At 43.2% G+C, this 19,244-nt stretch overlaps 1 protein-coding gene across 2 annotated transcripts in view; it reads right to left on the bottom strand.

Moving 5' to 3' along the window:
* CRHR2 (corticotropin releasing hormone receptor 2) overlaps nucleotides 1–19,244 on the bottom strand; it is a 171,574-nt gene that overhangs the window by 68,240 nt on the left and 84,090 nt on the right. For both annotated transcript variants that reach the window (XM_087731325.1, XM_009475346.2), the window contains 2 exons: nucleotides 9,021–9,106; nucleotides 1,700–1,806 (listed from right to left, as the gene is read on the bottom strand). In XM_087731325.1, the coding sequence (XP_087587451.1) occupies nucleotides 1,700–1,806; nucleotides 9,021–9,106 (193 nt within the window). The remainder of the gene's footprint in view (nucleotides 1–1,699; nucleotides 1,807–9,020; nucleotides 9,107–19,244) is intronic.

Consider the following 19,244-nt stretch of genomic DNA (forward strand, 5'->3'; position numbering starts at 1 on the left):
GCCTTCACTGGAGCATCTTTAGAACTTCTGAAAACAGGTGTAACTTTACAGACACTGAGGTAGCTCATGCTGGTACGCATTTTTTGCATGATACAGTGGGAATTTGAAAAGATGGACTATCTTAATTCACAGCATGTACAGGGCAGTACTTAATTGCTGCAGTTATTTTTAATGCTGAAGCTGGCTGAAAAATTTAAATCTTAAAGTCAAAGTTTAAATACCAGAAGAACAATTTAAAAGAGATCAGTTGGGAGACTTCTGTGTTGGAAGCTGGATACATTTATACCATATTATCTAATTGTTTTTGCATTATTTACTCAAGCATTTATAAAAGATTCAGCATTGAAGCAGGGAATATAGTTACAACGAATAATTTGCATTCTTTATTCAGGGTAAATTAATTCAGGTCTCCAAGCACTATGGGAATTAGCATTATACGCACAGTAAAAAGGTTGAAATGGAAGTTTAAACTGATGCACCACAAATGTTCCCATTGAATGTTCTAAGCTTTTTTGTCTTCCCGTTAGCATAGATTATTCTGTTTATAGATGCTGAGGTGAAAAAAGATTCCTGCTGTTAATAAGAAAGACCCTCTTGTTAGGAATGCTCAAGAGGAAGATTTAGCATAAGACTTCGTAGGGATGCTCCACTCTAGGAAAGCAGTAATTCTTTCACTTAGGTCATTGTCAATCAACATGTTGTAATCGTATGGGGGGTCCTCCACCTGTTTCTCCTCTGCTACCAGTATAAGATTTTTCTCAAGGATTATCATTGCATAGCACTTAGTACAGTTGGTTCTAAGTTGAGGTTGAACACTCCTAGGCAAGACAGCACAAATAGTACAGAAATACCAGTCGGGTAATCCAACAAATAATACAGAAATACCCAAGAAGGCCACTCCTATTAAAATACATTCCTGTGACTCAGGCTGTGTACATACAATACATATGATGACTGATGCACATCTACCTATTACTTTCCACTAAGTTTTCTTCCCTCCTGCCCTTTTTCTTCTCCCTGTGCCCCTAGCTCTTCTTCACAGACTTTCTTGCACTGACATATCCATTTGACCTGATGAATTCCCTTCTGTACCACTGAACCAGGGAAGGGAATTTTTCTATGCAGTTGCATTGATTTGCATTCATCATTTCATGAGCACTGGTGGGGACAAAGCTCCTCTAAAGATTTTCTAAAGGTTTCTCTTGTTATTTAAGAAAACTTCTAAGTTCTTTAATGGAAGAAAAATTGAAATTAACCCAAAGCAAAATGCAAAGATTTCATTCTATCTCCTTTGGTCTATATCTGGGCATTATCTGTCAGGGAATGCAAAATACCTTATGTTATCAGGCACTGCCTTATAAAAAAGAAAACTTGCCCCCAAAACTTGCAACTCGGCACACTCAAATCCCAGCTTCCCTTAATGAAGCACTCTGTGCTCACTGAATTTTTTCCTGCATCAATAAATCATATACAGTTCTCGTCCTGAATACAAATAGGCTTTAGGTCCTACGCACAGAAGCCACCATTACAGCTCATCCAATGCATCAGTCAATGAAACCATGTACATTCCTGGGAGTGTAAAAGCCATGACCATTTGTCAAGACCGTATATGACCTGAAGAGTGTCATTAGAGGGCTTAAGTAACCCAGTAAGTGTCACACACCCAACCAAGTTAGAAGCATGCAAACAAATTACTCACCTCAAGCACAAGAAAAGCATAAACGCAACTATAAGGGCCCCTACTGATATACAGTGCCCCAGGTAGTTTATGATGAGAGCAATCTTGTAATGGAGCGCATACTTCCTCTGGAGGTAAAGAGATAACATGATTAAATCAGCATGACTCTCTAAGCACTGACATTAAGGAACAGTTAATCAGTTTAGGAAACAGTAATTACTTTTCTCTACTTTCAAATGATATAATAGCCCCAGGGCTGATGCCTATGTATAAGCCAAACATGCTGCCCAGGCACAGAAGTACAGGCTTGGTTTCATTTCAGTGTGGGACTTCTCCGCAGTTTCTTAAAAATCTCGGCAAAAAAAGTTACTTTTTTTCCCCCCTTTTTAAATGCAATTTCCTCAGGATGCCATCCAGAGGGACCTTGACAGGCTTGAAAGCTGGGCCCATGCAAACTTCATGAAGTTCAACAAGGCCAAGTACAATGTCCTCCGCGTGGGTTGGGGCAATCCCAAGCACAAATACAGGCTGGGTTGAGAATAGATTGAGAGGAGCCCTGAGGAGAAGGACTTGGCAGTGTTGGTTGATGAGAAGCTCAACATAACCCAGCAATGTGCACTTGCAGCCCAGAAGGCCAACCGTATCCTGGGCTGCATCAAAAGAAGCGTGGCCAGCAGGGCGAGGGAGGGGATTCTCCCCATCTACTCTGCTTTGGTGAGACCCCACCTGGAGTACTGTGTCCAGCTCTGGGGACCCCAACATAAGAAGGACATGGACCTGTTGGAGCAAGTCCAGAGGAGGGCCACGAAGATGATCAGAGGGCTGGAGCAGCTCTCCTGTGATGACAGGATGAAGGAGTTGGGGTTGTCCAGCCTGGAGAAGAGAAGGCTGCCAGGAGACCTTATAGCAGCCTTCCAGTACCTGAAGGGGGCCTACAAGAAAGCTGGAGAGGGACCTTTTACAAGGGCATGTAGTGATAGGACAAGGGGTAATGGCTTTAAACTGAAAGAGGGGAGATTTAGATTCGATATAAGGAAGAAATTCTTCGCTATGGGGGTCGTGAAACACTGGAAGAGGTTGCCCAGAGAAGTTGTGGATGCCCCATCCTGGAAGTGTTCAAGGCCAGGTTGGATGGGGCTTTGAGCAACCTGGTCGAGTGGAAGGTGTCCCTGTTCATGGCAAGGGGACTGGAACGAGGTGATCTTTAAGGTCTCTTCCAACCCAAACCATTGTATGATTCTATGATTTCTTATTTTCATTATTAGACTATTTTAAAACTTTGTCATTTTAGGGTGACAAAGCTACGAAAGACACATCTCACAGTTTCAAAAGTTATAAAACATTATTTTGTTAGGAAACCGCATGGTCTTAATGAGCCAGGTTATGCTACTTTCCTACTCAAATGGTTTGGTTTTCTTACAAAAATGAATCAGTTGTCAGTAAGAATAAATAATAAGCCCTTTCCATACAGGCAGATTTTGCTCTGAGGTACATGCCTTTCAAGCTACAATCCTCATCTTTCAAATTGAGGGCAGAACCAAGGCAGTCTGAAAGAACTGGAATCTGCTGGTGGCCTTTCAGTTTTGAGAAAGACTGACAAACCAGAGAACCTGTTGTTTTTAGCAGAAGCCCAAGTATGTGGTGAAACTTAATGTATTAGTGTCTATTTCCTAGGATGCTGAGGAGATTATTGGTAGGTTCTTGATCCTCTAAACAAAAAATTAAGTACAAAAGTGCTCCCACCTAAATCAGTGAATTTAGTGATGTGACCAAAATTTCACCTTGAAGTAACTGGAACATTCTTTAGTGGTGAACTGCTGCTGGCTTCAGAGAAAAGAGAAGCATCACCTCTTTGCCCGAAGCATAGGAAAAAGTAGAAAACCACTATTCAGATAAATACTGAAGCTGGTTAAAAATTGACACTGGTTTGCTAATTAAAGAATAATCCCCCTGAAAAAAAAAAAGATATTTATTTATTTATTTATTATTTTTGGCATTTGTTTCTTTCCAGGTTAAGCAGATCTTTTCCCACTTTGGGATGTTGTCCTTCTCCAGCAGAATGAGACCTTTGAAAACTAACCACCTAAATTTCCTCACTTGTGATAAAAATATAAAAGTAAAATCCTGCAAATGGCATCAGTTTTCTAATTTTGGTTGAACTTCCTTTGTTTCATTTTTTTCTAACAAGTTCCCTTAACATTTTATTCTAGTCAAAGGAATTTGTCAGTGAATGAATGTTTGGATGAAACTACAACCAGCAGCTGCAGTTAATCTGTTCCATTGTTCTGTTAAGATAGCATCTTCCAGCGCTTTTCCAGAGAGAGAGCATGCCCTCTTGGAATCATTTACATGATGAAATCCGCCTATATCTTCAGCACATGGAGTAATGTGCTGTTTCTGGACAGAACTCAATCATGCAAGGTATTTTTAAGTCTATTATAAAGTCCCCTAAAATAAACTTCCCCATGCATAGGCCCATTTTCTGAATAGCCTTGAGGGGGAAAAAACCCAAAAACCCACAAGATCTGAATTCCACACTGAGTTTTATTTATCCTTAAGTCATGGAGACACCTGAAGGGGAGGAAAACACACCTGAACTCATGTGCCTACCTGAAATCCAATGTTTTACTGTTCAGCTAGTGCTCTGGCAAACTGCCTTGCTTATTTACTTTCCCTCTTAGCTCATAGAATCATAGAATATCTCAAGTTGGAAGGGACCCATAAGCATCATCGAGTTCAACTCCCTGCTTCTCACAGGACTATCTAAAACTAAACCATATGACTAAGAGCATCGCCCACAATTGCTCATGTAGTGCTAGAAATTTTCTAGAAGATTACAATGTTTCTCCCAGGCCAAGGTTCTTGCTCTTTGAATCTGACCCTTCAGCTCCCTGCTTTGGCTTCTAACCACTATTTCAACTTCACTCAAGTTTTAAGAAGGTATAGCTCAAAACACAAGAAAATTGGAAAAAAACATAATTAAGGTCCTCTTTGATGCACTGATGCTGAAGAAAAAACAGGCATGAGTTTTATTTTTTCTCTTGCTGATTCTAACAAGGTTTCCTGAAGGCAAATTCAAATATTGTAGAAACAAGAACTGCCTCGGTGCCTATGAAAAACTAAGCCGACAGGGTGGCAAGATCACTTTCCACCAGCCTACATGCAATCTGTATCTCTGGTAGAATTGGAGACAACACCTTCAGGGCTGAAAAACACGTGCCCAGAATCAGTCATGTGTTGGCCAGAGCTCAGTTCATGTAAAATACTTGCATAACTCTTTTCTGTCTCACCCTCTTGAAGACTGATACACTTAAAATGGTAACAACCTTCTACTGTTACCCAATATTCCTCTGCTTCCAGGAAGATGTTTCACTCCACTAAAATGCAGATTTAAATCCTACTCAGGCTTGGGAGAAGGGTCGTTACATTAGAAAGGAGAGAGAAAAGGAGATGGTTTGGACACTCTGTTAGCCTTACTCTCTGGACCACAGCAGGTCACATCACTGGAATCCTCTTCCATGCCGTACCTTATGCATGACAATCATGTTACATCAGACAGTGCAGAGTTATCTTCCAACCAGCTTCTACCAGGTAAACTGAGGAAGCACAGCTTTATGTCTTTACCTGCACCAGCTTTGCAAATCTAAGGCACGCTGGGTTCCCTGCAGCCAGATTTCAGGCGAATGATGGAGTCATTCTGCCTAGAGGACTTTTTCCTTTGCTTTAGCTAGGCTGTGACTGCTAACCTGTCCAAACCAAATCAGCTAATGATTTGAACTAACCACCACCTAATGACAGCACTCTTAGCTCTCCAGATGACAAGGATCTTTCTCCCTCTAACAGAACTTCCTGACAGGTCCTGCCAGTGTTTGCAGCACAAGTCTTCCTGCAAGGATCTGCACTCCATTCCCAGTTCAGCCTTTCTTCCTGTTGCCAGGATGATCTTGTCACCAGTACAGTTTAAAGCCACCATATCTCTTCTCCAAAGATTTCCGAAGCAACTGGGAGATATCCTTGTCATCCAAGATGCCTCCAAGTTCACTGCTTTCCTGTTCTCAGCCAGCTGGAAGCTGGGTAGCTGTGGCTAATGTGACTGTGCTTCTAAGCAGGATACATTAACTTATGCCCAGCATGGTGCTAACTCAGCTACACAGCTTGAAGCCACCTCAAAAGAGCAGAATGAAATTCATATCCAGCTGCCATAGGCCACATAGACAAGACCAAAGTTCCTAATTTATAGCTCTTTTTGGCGGTTAAGATGTATTTTTTGCTGCCTGAGGCCCTCACTTGTCTTCTAACAAGAGCACAGATTTGTGCCAGAGGCAGCAAAGGTCCCTTTGACACAGGAGCTTGTAGGCTGAGTAGAAGCTTTCCATTTGTCACACATTATGCCATCAAACAGCCAGTTGGATTGTTGGATCAAAATAATTTCTGTACCTGATTCCTGTGCCTGGAGAAGGAGCTAACTGTTTGGTCAGAGGATGGGATTCAGTCTGATGTTAGGACACCTACATTTGGGTATCTACCCAACATCTGAACCAATATCTGAAGCAACGGCTAGAAACAGTTATGCACACACAGGCATCTAGTGCCCCTTGAGGTGCACTCAGGAGACTCTCTGCTTCCTAGTTGGTCCTGGTGGTGCTGCTGAAGGACACAGGTATTCCAGAAGGCCCGTGTCACACCTGTAAGATGCATGGAGACACACTGAGGCATTTTAAACTACACCGTGTAACTACTTGCAGGCAACTAGATCCTAGTCAAAGTGGGAATCTTGGAGCAAAGCACTCCCAGAGCACAGTTTTATCAGCTGCTGCCACAGGTCTTGACCACAAGTAAAGCAATGATGTATTAATGTAATCCAGTGAATGTGTGTTACAGGAGCTTATGCCCCCTAAGACTGACCTACAGCTGAAAAAACCTAAAATTTCCCTTGCTCCATTACCAACACTCTGTCATAAAACATGTAGCACTGGACATGGGGTTGATCTTCAAAAGTCTTGTTCCTGTCCCATGCATCACTCACTGCATTTGAAGTCAAACCATATAATTCTTTAACACTCTGGCTGTGAGTGGCCAAGCTTGAAAGTACTGTTGTTTTCTGTATTAAAAATAAACACGAAACACAGGGCGTATGTCCTGGCTGATGCTTGGCATCCACTAGGATCAGTCAATAAATAACAATAGACCCACAAGTGTGCTTGCATCTCACCTTTAATCAAAATGGAGGATTATGGAAATCTGTGGGGAGTTTTCTTTTTGGGGGGGGGGGGATCACAAAGCAACCCAAGAATTCATCTGTAACACTGAACATTATGTAGAGATTTCAAAAATATTCACAAATATTAATATTTGCAAAGCTTGTCACAAATCTTTAAAGATCTAATAAATGAGTTTTTAAGCTTTTGCAAACAAGGGTGGGGGAACATCTGCACTTTCATCTGTTAAAGGAACAGTCTATTTAAGAAGTTTTAAGCTGTCACCATAGCTGCAAAGTTTTAAAAGCAAAAACAGAGTAAAGGAAGTAATCCTGTCCTCTAGTCACAACACTTCTCCAGCCTCTTCAAATAAAACTCCTCTGTATTTGCTTGTGCAGAGATAGCAACTGTTCAAGTCATGCAGACAGACACATAAAGAGTGTCATTAAAATACAGCAGCATTTTCCTGAGCTGGTACAGCAGTCTGCCACTATCAGCTGAGGTTTCCCATACCAGCTAAACCACATCAAAGATTTTAAGTCTTTGCCCAGCTCTGCTCCCCATTCTCTAAATCAGCACTGGCTGCTACACACATTCCCTCTTGCTCATTTTGGAGAGGCTGGTTTCACAGAAGTGCAAATCCATTTCAGCCAGAGATGGTCTGCTACCGTGGTCTGCTGTCCCCTTCAATCCCAGCCACACTTTCACTCCCCTTGCATGTGCTGGCTCCAGCACTCCTGCAATAATGCAATAACATGGTTTAAGGAAATGATTAGTCCGAAAAATGAATGAGCAAAAAGTTAGTTTTTCATTTTAAGTGGGAAAGAAATGTAAGGAGGGGCTGCACTGGGGTGGTCCCAACTTAGATCAGCTTAAATTTTCATGGGAGCCTCTTCACTATGCTAGACCACCTTGAACGTGTATCAGTCCCTCTGGATGGCAGTCACGTACTGGTACATTTTTTCTTACTTTCTAGAAGCCTCTAGCAAATGGAGGTGTGGGCGGGTGGGCTACCACCAAATTACCTAGCCAGTGGGTAAGAGTAGGCACTCCTCAGCAGCTGGTGTGTAGTTATCTGTTTTCTGATTCACTTGTCAAAGCCCACATTCAGCAACAACATAGATCTTACAGGATAGATGCTGGGCCACAGCCAAAGCACATCATGACTGTTTTGTGTACAGCACTAGTCCAGATAGTTCCCGAGTACTAAATCCTGATTAGCTCTGCAAGCAGCCCTCAGCAGGTGAGACCTTGTCTTCCTCCTCTCCGTTTGCAACTGGCATGGCACAACTCCAATGATGGAATGAGTGGAACGAACCCTAAAACATAAACAGGCCAGAGCTACTGGGCTCCAGCCTCGTTCTTAGAGGGGAAAGACACCCCTGGCAGAGAGACAGCACAAAGCCTGTGTGTGCTTGTGTCCTACCATAGCACTCAAAACAGGAGGAAGAGAAAGAGAACATGGCATGAAAGGCTTGAAGGCTTAAACTGTGTGAGGATAAATGCCTGTGATGTCTCCAAGAAAAGCTGAGACATTTGACAAGAAAAGGACTTTGCATAACTGCTTGAAGCCTTTCTGAAGGAGCTTAACCCTATATGCTAATTTCATTCTGTAAATGCCTATATAATGCAAGACTGACTCAAACTTTTAAAGACAGCTGGGACCCGAGTCTGTTTTTTATGTATTTTTCTGCTGCTGCCCCTGTACATATTTGCTGAAGAAAAAATGACATTGAGATCCGGAAAGGCCGGTTGTTGATGAGACCTCAGAACTGATAGGTACAGGGTGGAATCAGCTGTTGAAAGCTTATTTTTCAGTGCCAAAGAAGCTTTTGGTCTTATTGCTATTATTACTAACATTTACTGTAGCAGCCATAGGCTCGGAACAAAGGTAGGAAGGATCTGCATAAATATACATCATCAGGGACAGAGTATAATAAAGCATCCTTTTTTAAAAACTGCATGAGGAGGGGATATGGAGAGAGGATAAGTGATTTGTCTGAATTCACAGGGAGGATTTGTTGCAGAGACAGAAATGGAATCTGTTTCAGAAGTCCCAAATTAGTATGTTAACCTTAAGCTTAGCTATGCATTCGTGTATGCTGAGAAATGTCGTTGAGAAAAATGAAGGGAAAAATACAGACCTTGTCATCCAGAATAGGCTCGCACTGAGAGTAGTTTATCTTGGAAGCCCATGTCCCATTGCCCAGGCATTCTCTGTAGGCATTTCCTGGTACGGACCAAAATAAAAGAGAGATGAATACTCTGTGCCGGACTTTAAGCAGCCTAGCAATATCACAGATTTAAGAAAAGGTTACAGAACAGATTATTCACAAGGCAAATCAATTTATCCCACCTCTGTGAGGACTAGAACAGCCTGCTGAGGAAGGAAGAGGAGAAATAAAGGACATATAAACATATCTAGAGACAAGTATTTAAAGATACTTATTGATAATGTTTTCTTACAGCATATGGGTTCAGAAGACAGCAAATGTATGAGAAGGGCGTTGCAAGAGAAAGCTTAATGTTAGTATAGTCTTTTAAAAAGCAGTTAAATGATGTATTCAGAAATCGGCAGAAAAGTTTAGGTCTTTAGTGCTCCATCTAGGAGAATGGTATGTGTATGGTAAACGTATTGCTCTACTCCCCTCCCATGTATCCCACTGTAAACCAGAAGCAACATTCTTGGAGATACTGATTTTCTAGAGTCTTCTTATGCAACAACATTATCGGTAAAACGTCTGCAAAGAACCTGAAAAAGGAGCAAGATAACCACATCTGCCAGCTCCGGGGCAGGCAGGCTGGGGAGGCCATACAAGAATGTCTCTGAGAAGATTTCAGAAATGCGTACACCTAGGTTAGGATGTGTTCACCCATCCTTTGTGAAAATGAAACCACTTCTGGTCTTTTTTTCCAAGGTGCCAGTTCTCCCAGAATGTTAGTGAAAATCACTAATTACTGTACTGAAGCACAGAGATTTCACATCCAATTGCAATGTCACCCTGAAGAGCTCTGGGAACGGCGTGTAGTAATATTGGGAGCATTGAGGGGAGTTCAATTTCTGGCATGCACTCCTCTGCTTCACAAGGAACTCAGAGAGAAAACTATTCAGTTTTCCTGTACAAACTACCTTCTTCCAGCCACCAAAAGCACATCCAATCCCAAGCAATAGGTTTTTTCCATGCTTATTTTGAACTGTGTCTTAGAAACAAGAGAATTAAAATAAAACAGGAAATTCAGAAAGATCCCCAAAGGACCCATATAAACAACTTCCTAATGAACTCTTCATGATGTTCTTGCTGCCCTTTACCCAATTTCTTCTTGGGCCTTTGCCATGGTCATTCAATGTTAGTTCAGCACCCAGCCATCAGGAAAATAAGATGTCAAATAAAAGCATCAGATTGAACATTTCTAAAAGTGTTATTGACAACAGCCATAGGAAAAGGTAGAAAGACTTTTGAAAAGGTGCTTTTTCCTACAGAGAAGGAAAGTCCATATGGAAAGCAACAAGGAACAGTTCACCTAGATGCTCCAGGTTACACCGTATCCATACAGATCACTGAATTTCATACTGCTATTGTCTCTTTGTACTTTTTCACTGTTTCTTCTTGGAGTGATAAGGCCAAATAAAATAAAATAAAATTACTAGTAACATTTGGGTCAACTACAGAAACTTGTGCTAAAGGTTAAGGACCTCAGTTTCCATTTCTGTCACTAGTTTACAGACAAATTCACATACTTGCCTCTATTTCTTACCGGAGAATCAGGTATAGACTTCCATTTTCTGTGCAATTTTTTTGTGCAATTTTTACCTGAAGGCTAAACAGGTGATTAGATTTCTTCCCTTACTGCTCTGTTTATTATTATTCAACATTCCAAGTTAAATATGTCTCAGGGCATCTTTTACCCCCTTCCTCTGAGACCAGGTCTGAGCAGGATTCAGGTGGTTGGATCTGAGTTACATCCCTGAAAGCCCTTGTATTTGGCCCATCCTTTTGGCCAGTGCTGAAGGTCTCTGTGCAGAATGGTTGCTGATTTTGAGTCTCTGTAGCAAATATCTGACTCTCCACACACTGCCTGGGAAGCTTTGGTGCTTAGTTGGATATTGAGTCCCACTTCTAGGACAGCGCTCATAAGAAATCCTTATTTTATTCATTCTGACTTTTCCTTTCCCTCATCATATCTTTCCAGCTCGGGTGTGGAGACCACAAACACAATCAACACTATGAGACACTTCGAACATCCAACTGGGCCTACGTAAGTACCTGAGAGGGAAAGGCTCGTTTGAATCAAGGAGTTATTTATCCATGCAAAAGGAAAACCACTCTTCTTTTTCTGACTTCCCTCTAGATGAGTAATTGACAGAAAACAAAAATAGCTTGAAGTTGGTTGAAAGAGAGGAGGAGTATCAAAATTAGAGAAATAAGACCCCTTTGACTGCAAGGCTTCCTTCAAAAATTTCTCTTAGTTGAAAAAGAAAGCAAATATTAGGAGTGCTCCCCCCATCCACACCAACTTCTTCTCATTGTTATTTCCATTTTACACATACAGAAACAGAAGCAAAACGTGTGTACATGACTTCCTGAAAATGACCTGGCAGGACCGTGGCAGAGCTGTGAACCATCACAAACCATGCATTCTACCTTATTAGGCCATGATGCCTCTGTCTGCTGCACTACATCTTCCCTGCTCTTGAAAACCTTCTTTTCAGAAGGATAAATGCGTGTCTCATGTTTCTTGTCCAAAAGAATTATTAGAGAACAGATCAGGATCAGCAAAGCAAGACTGAGTGTAACGAATGCCATCCATTTCCGCCTCCATTTTAATGTGTAACCCCTCCACACAGAATATTAGGAGCCATAAAATGTGCCTTTGAGCTCTCTTTCAGTGCAAGTACAGGAATCCTATACAACACCCACATCAAAGCCATTCTTTGAGAAACGGTGATCTGAGCTGTCACACCAGACTCTTACATAGTGAGTATCTGATCGAGAGGAGGATAAAATCAAACTCTGAATTTCTCTCGTCCAGAATCTCCTCCAGTATCAGCCACTTCTTGGAAACAAAAGCAGCAAGTAGATCTGACTTCTGGGAATGTCTCATTCCAAACTCTAGTAGTCATAAGTAATTTATACCCCAAAGCAAAGGTCGTCTTTCTTTCTTCCAAATGCCTTACAGCATTAGTTCTAATAGCCACATGGAAACAAGTTTCTAATCATACTGAATGTATTTTCATATATCTATTTTAATAATGTAATACAGATCTCTTACCCAGCGCTTTAAAGAAGAAATAGCTGATTTAGTGAGTGAGGTAATATTAGAGAGTAAGAGCCTCACTGCAGGCATCTGGAAGAAGCCACTCTTGTTCATACACAGATGAATCCCATGGCATATAGTGAGTCTAGCATTTCTTGGGGACATTGGCCCCATCACATACGCACTGGACAGAGGTTCACTGCGTTTGCAGACAGTCAGTCACATTTGGCATGTGCTGAAATTCCTGTGTGTGCTTGTATATCTCTGCACAGAAGACCCTGGATAAAATAATGGCAACTTCAAATAATCATCTTAATCTTTTTCATAGCAGCAAACAGCTGCTTCATAGCATCCCTACTTACTGTCAAAAGCAGCACAGAGATGAAAAAATAACTGACGCTGGACTCAATGACAGGCTGAGTCACTGGGACATGCAGAGTTGTAGCAGTTATCGAAGCAGCAAAGGGATGCCAAAAAAAGATGACAGATACATTGGTTCTACGAAAGACAGCAATGGAAGATATCTGTCCCCCAGCTTCAGAATGTGTAAAGGAAGAGAAGAGGGAAATCAACAGTCAGTGATCTTACCAAGAGACTTCTGCAATCTCTTTGGTGACGGAACATGCTGAAGAATATTCCTTCTCACCTGGTTTTCCAGTGAGAACTGGGATTAATGTGCTTTGTGCTAGAAGCATTCTTGCCTTTTGCTTTAAAGCACTGTGTACAGAAAGAGACTGAATTAAGTTCAGTTTTTCTTAACAATTGTCATGAAAAATAAGGAGAAAATGGAAGAGTATGATGGAGAACTCAATTGTAGAAACGAACAATGAACACTCAGGAAGAAAAGAACAGTTACATGATCTTTCTAGGGCAACAATAGCTAATGAGAGCTATTAGCACTATTTCTTTTTTTCCTAGTTAAAAAAAAATTGTGCCAATTTTCATTTCCTTAGACAAATGGCATACTGAAGAACTCGGTATACTTTCTCTTCCTATAATTTCTCCTTCCTTACTGGCTTTATTCTAAAGAACAGATACACAAAATAGAGAGATTTTTGGTGGTTATAACCTGTGGTTATTTGTGCTCTGTGTGCATTTGCACTCATATAATACAACTGGACAAGCAGAGTTAATCTTCATGCAAACAAATAATAAGCAGCAGATGACTCATGATGACACAGGCAACACACAGCCATTATACACATAGCTTCTGACACATCATCCAATATTCAATTCTATGCTTCAGTTTGTGGCCTCTTCTTTGACTTTGAAAATGCTGATTTCCTTTTGTTGTAGATTATTAGCAACATTTGTGGCACTTGATTGCTTCTGCTTAACCATCAGGGCAGGGGACAGGCAAGGAGGTAAAAGGGAACTCCCTGAATAGAAAGAAATATCTAGTAGTGCTCAGACTGTTGTACAGGTTGCTAACTTCCAGATAATGTATTTCATCCCCTCCAGGCCAGCCAGTATAACATATTCATTTCAATATTTCCTCTAAGGGCTGATTCAGTCATGCTGATCATAGTCATATTCTATCAATAAAGCTGATGACAGCAATGGCACTATTCCAAGAGTCAAACGCAGCAATTGGAGCCCTCAGACAGCGTACTGCAATGCCTTCCACTGCTGTTCCTGCTCTGTAGTGGTGGCTGCTGTTTTGACAGCCCAGTGCCAGACCTTGGTGCTACACATCAGCCAACATTTCAGCTCCATAGGCAATATAGATACACATACACAAAGCCAGTAGACGTACCAACATTTGTAGTTCTCATAGGCTCTAAGGTGATGTAAAAGGGATCTCCATTTCTGAAAAACTTTGTATCACATCATAAAAAGGTAGGTAAGAGATCCGAGCGTGACCGTAACAAAGCATTGGCAGGAACAGAACTGGGAAACCCTATTCCTTACAACCAGCTACCCATAGCAGGAAGAGCAAATCTTTGAAGTACAAAGCTGTTGTAAAAGCAATGCTTGCCAAAAAGTCCTAGCGAACAACACTGTTTCAACCCACTTCATAAAGTCTTTGTTAGCAATGTGTCACTGTTCACTCTTAGCTTAAATAGTCCTTAAGAGCCTCTTCCGCGAGCAGGGAACTTTTATCACTGCAGATTTCACAGGGTCTTCAAAAATTACCTCCTGTTGGTAAGCGTTCAAGAATGAGCAGCGTAGTGAGGATACTCTAGGTAGCAGTATGGTGCCAAATCTCCCTCACTCCAGTTTTTGGGAAAGGTGTGCCCAGCTCAGTATATTTTTTTTATGATTCTTCTCTGAATAAAGTCAGAGAAACAATCAAATAAATTCAGGAATGTCTCACTCATGTATGTTTGTATATACATACCCACATATACACACGTACTACTATACAGAACTTGATCTTTCCTTAGTGGAGTATAATTGTTTAAGAGCAAGTGAGAAATTCCAAGGTGGAGATCAAAAATTCCTTGAATGGAGAAGAAAAATAGTGTTGCATTTATCCAAAAACTGAGCATGATAATCACATCATAAACTCTTTCTGGTTTTGGGGCAAACAAGTTTTTTAAGAAACCCCAGCATAGCTGTTGTTTAAGTAAAGAGAAGATGATCAACCCAGATTTGAGCAATGTATCCCCGAACAGCCCATACACCAATAATAATGGATAACGATTTTGATCTGACATGGAAGGATGTGAGAGAAGCCTGCAGACTTTACTTGTTCATTTTGAAGAGCTCCTCACACTCAGGATACTGGTGTTTGGTAAGGGGGGAGACATCCAACCTCTGTTTACAGCTTTGCTCATAACCCTCTTCAGCATCCCTGCCACTCAGTACCAGTATCACAAGACTAGTTATGGGAAAACTTGCATGGGATATGAGCAGTTTTCCACAAATAAGCCCAGAGGCCTTTATCCCAGAACAGAAGTGTACCTTTTAGCCATCCAAACTCATCTAAAATGAATTCCTCTCCAACATGTTACATTTTATTAACAACACTGCTAGAGACTCATACAAAAAGACCTCAGTGTTGTGCCTAACCAGCAAATGGAGCAGCAACAGTCAATACTTGTCATCCCAACTGTGATTTTTCTGCTACTTAGAAACCACTGATTTTGGATGACTGTGATAAGTCTTAGTATTCAGTGTAACTGACTCCTGCAAAGCTGCAAGTGCTCACTGCAAGTGCTTACATGAAGATTATATTTAAAATACTGATAGCCAATAACACGAGACAACAAAAGTGCACACACACAGACTAGCTGCAAAAGCTGTACCAATACATGGGTTGAAAACTGGCTGAATGGCCAGGCCCAGAGGGGGTGATTGGTGGCACAAAGTCTAGTTGGAGGCCAGTGATTAGCAGCGTACCCCAGGGATCAATACTGGGTCCAGTCCTATTTAACATCTCCATTAATGATTTAGCTGATGGGGAAGGTGCATCCTCAGCAAGTCTGCGGATGTAAGTATCAGGCTTCCTGTGACAAGCTGTAGGATGACACGCCAAGGGTAGAGGAACAGGGTGCTAGAAAGGGCCCTCAGCCTGTTGTTCTGAGATGTGCTGGCTACACTGCAGCACACTTGAGGTCTTATGGAGATAAGCCAGGGGCTCCTGAGGCAATAGGAGCCAACACGCTAACACAAGTGAAATACCTCAAAGGAATTCAGGCGTGTTCCTCTAAGAAGGTGACATGGACGGCAGCCCAGCTGAAGTGCCTCTACACCAATGCACGCAGCATGGGAAACAAACAGGAGGAGCTGGAAGCCACCGTGCTGCTAGAAAGTTATGATCTAGTTGCCATTACTGAAACTTGGTGGGACAAATCCCATGACTGGAGTGCAGCTATTGATGGCTACAGGCTGTTCAGGAGGGACAGGAGAGGAAAGAGGGGCGGAGGCATTGCCTTCTATGTCAAGAAATGGATAGAGTGCGAAGAGCTGCCTGTGAAGAACAGCCATGAGCAGGTTGAAAGCTTATGGGTAAGAATCAGAGACCAAGGTAACAAAGGGAACCTTGTGGTTGGTGTCTACTACAGGCTGCCCGATCAAGAGACAAAGCCTTCTTACTCCAGCTACAGGAGGTATCGTGCTCGCAGGCTCTTGTCCTCCTGGGGGACTTCAACCACCCCGACATCTGCTGAAAAAGCAGCACAGTGAGCTGTAGGCAATCCAGGAGACTCCTGGAATGCACTGAGAATAACTTCTTAAGCCAGGTAATAGACAGCCCTACCAGAGCGGATGCGATACTGGACCTGATGGCCACCAACGCAAGTGAGCTAATCATTGACATCAAGATTGAAGGCAGCCTGGGCTGCAGTGATCATGCACTGGTGGAGTTCACAGTCCTGAAGGTGAAGGTAAAGTCAGGCCCCTGAATTTTAGGAAAGCAAACTTCCAGCTCTTCAAGGAGTTAGTCAATAGGACCCCCTGGGAAACTGCCCTCAGGGACAAGGGAGCAGAACAGAGCTGGCAGATCTTTAAGGACACTTTCCATAATGCTCAAGAGCTCTCGATCCCCAGGTGTAAGAAATCAGGAAAGGAACGTAATAGATGGGCATGGCTGAGTCAAGACCTGCTGGTCAAACTAAAGGGCAAGAAGGAAATGCACAGGCAGTGGAAGCAGGGACAGGTGTCCTGGGAAGCATATAGGGACGCTGCTTGGTTGTGGAGGGATGGGGTCAGGAAGGCCAATGTGCGGATGGAGCTGAACTTGGCAAGGGATGCAAAGAATAATAGGAAGGGCTCCTACAGGTATGTCAGCCAGAAAAGGAAGGTCAAAGAAAGCATACCCCCTCGATGAGCAAGACTGACAAACTCGTAACAACGGATGAGGAGAAGGCTGAGGTACTCAACAACTTCTTTGCCTCACTCTACACTGGCAGCCTCTCTTCCCACATCTTTCAAGTGGATGGACTGCAAGGCAGGGACTGGGGGAGCAAAGTCCATCCCACTGCAAGAGAAGATCAGGTTCGTGACCACCTGAGGAACCTGAACATACATAAGTCTATGGGACCTGACGAGATGCATCCCAGCGTCCTGAGGGAATTGGCTGATGTAGTTGCTAAGCCACTCTCCATGATAGTTGAAAAGTCATGGCAGTCAGCTGAAGTCCCCGGGGACTGAAAAAAGGGAAACATTGCACCCATTTTAAAAAGGATAGAAAGGAGGGCCTTGGGAACTACCGACCTGTCAGCCTCACCTCTGTGCCTGGGAAGATCATGGAACAGATCCTCCTAGAAGCTATGCTAAGGCACATGGAGAACAGGGAGGTGATTTGAGACAGCCAGCATGGCTTCACCAAGGTCGAGTCTGCCTGACCAACCTAGTGGCCTTCTATGATGGAGTGACTACATCAGTGGACAAGGGAAGGGTTATAGATGTCATCTATCTGGACTTCTGTAAGGCCTTTGGCATGGTCCCCCACAAGAGTCTTCTCTCTAAATTGGAGAGACATAGATTTGATGGGTGGACTGTTTGGTGGATGAGGAATTGGTTGGATGGTCACATCCAGAGGGTACTGGTCAATGGCTCAATGTCCAGATGGAGATCAGTGACAAGTGGTGTCCCTTAGGGGTCTGTATAGGGACCAGTACGGTTTAATATCTTCATCAATGACATAGTGGGATGGAGTGGACCCTCAGCAAGTTTGCAGATGACACCAAGCTGAGCAGTGCAGTTGACATGCCTGAGGGACAGGATGCTGTCCAGGGGGACCTGGAGAAGCTCAAGAAGTGGGTCTGTGTGAACCTCATGAAGTTCAACAAGGACAAGTGCAGGGTCCTGCACCTGGGTCGGAGCAACCCCTGATATCAGTACAGGCTGGGGGATGAAGGGATTGAGAGCAGCCCTGCTGAGAAGGACATGGGGGTACTGATGGATGAAAAGCTGGACATGCGCCGGCAATGTGCGCTTGCAGCCCAGAAGTCTAACTGATCCTGGGCTGCATCAAAAGAAGCGTGGCCAGCAGGGCGAGGGAGGGGATTCTGCCCCTCTACTCTGCTCTGGTGAGACCCCACCTGGAGTACTGTGTCCAGCTCTGGGGCCCCCAACATAGGAATGACATGGACCTGTTGGAGCGGGTCCAGACGAGGGCCACAGAAATGATCAGAAGGATGGAACAGCTCTTCTATGAGGAAAAGCTGAATGAGCGGGGATTTGTTCAGCCTGGAGAAGAGAAGGCTGCAGGGAGACCTTATTGCGGCCTTTCAGTACTTAAGGGGGACCTATAAGAAAGATAGGGACAAACTTTTTAGCAGGGCCAGTTGCAATAGAACAAGGGGGAATGGTTTTAAACTGTAAGGGGGTAGATTTAGACTAGATGTAAGGAAGAAATTTTTTACCATGAGGGTAGTGAAACACTGGCACAGGTTGCCCAGAGAGGTGGTAGCTGCCCCATCCCTGGAAACATTCAAGGCCAGGCTGGATGGGGCTCTGAGCAACCTGATCTGGTTGAAGATGTCTCTGCCCATTGCAGGGAGGTTGGACTAGGTGACCTTTAAAAGTCCCTTCCAACCCAAACTATTCTGTGATTCTATGATACTAAATTGGGATGAGTGGCTGATAATGTCAGAGGGTCATGCTGCCCTCCAGAGGGACCTTGACAGCCTGGAAAAATGGGCTGACAGGAACCTAATGAAGTTCAACAAGGGGAAGTGCCAAGTCCTGCACCTGGGGAAGAACAACCCCATGCACCACTGTATACTAGGGGCCACCCAGCTGTATAGTAGCTCTGTAGAAAAGGACCTGGGTGTCCTGGTGGACACCAGGTTGAACATGAGCCAGAAGCGTGCCTTTGCTGCAAAGAAGGCAAATTGTATCCTGGGCTGCATTAGGTAAAGCATTGTCATCAGGTCAAGGGACATGATCCTTCCCCTCTGCTCAGCACTGGTGAGGCCACCTCTGGAGTACTGTGTCCAGTTCTGTGCTCACCAGTACAAGAGACACATGGTCATACTGGAGAGACTCCAGCAAAGGGCCATAAGGATGATGGAGGGACTGAAGCACCTCACACATGAGGAAAGGCTGAGACAGCTGGGATGGTTCAGCCTGGAAAAGAGAAGGCTCAGAGGGGATCTTATTAATGTATATAAATACCTGAAGGGAGGGTGCAAAGAGGATGGAACCAGGCTCTTTTCAGT

This window comes from Nipponia nippon, unplaced genomic scaffold (genome assembly GCF_047370975.1).
Source record: "Nipponia nippon isolate SJK-2023a ecotype South Korea unplaced genomic scaffold, ASM4737097v1 scaffold_1, whole genome shotgun sequence".
NCBI classification, from domain to species: Eukaryota; Metazoa; Chordata; class Aves; order Pelecaniformes; family Threskiornithidae; genus Nipponia; species Nipponia nippon.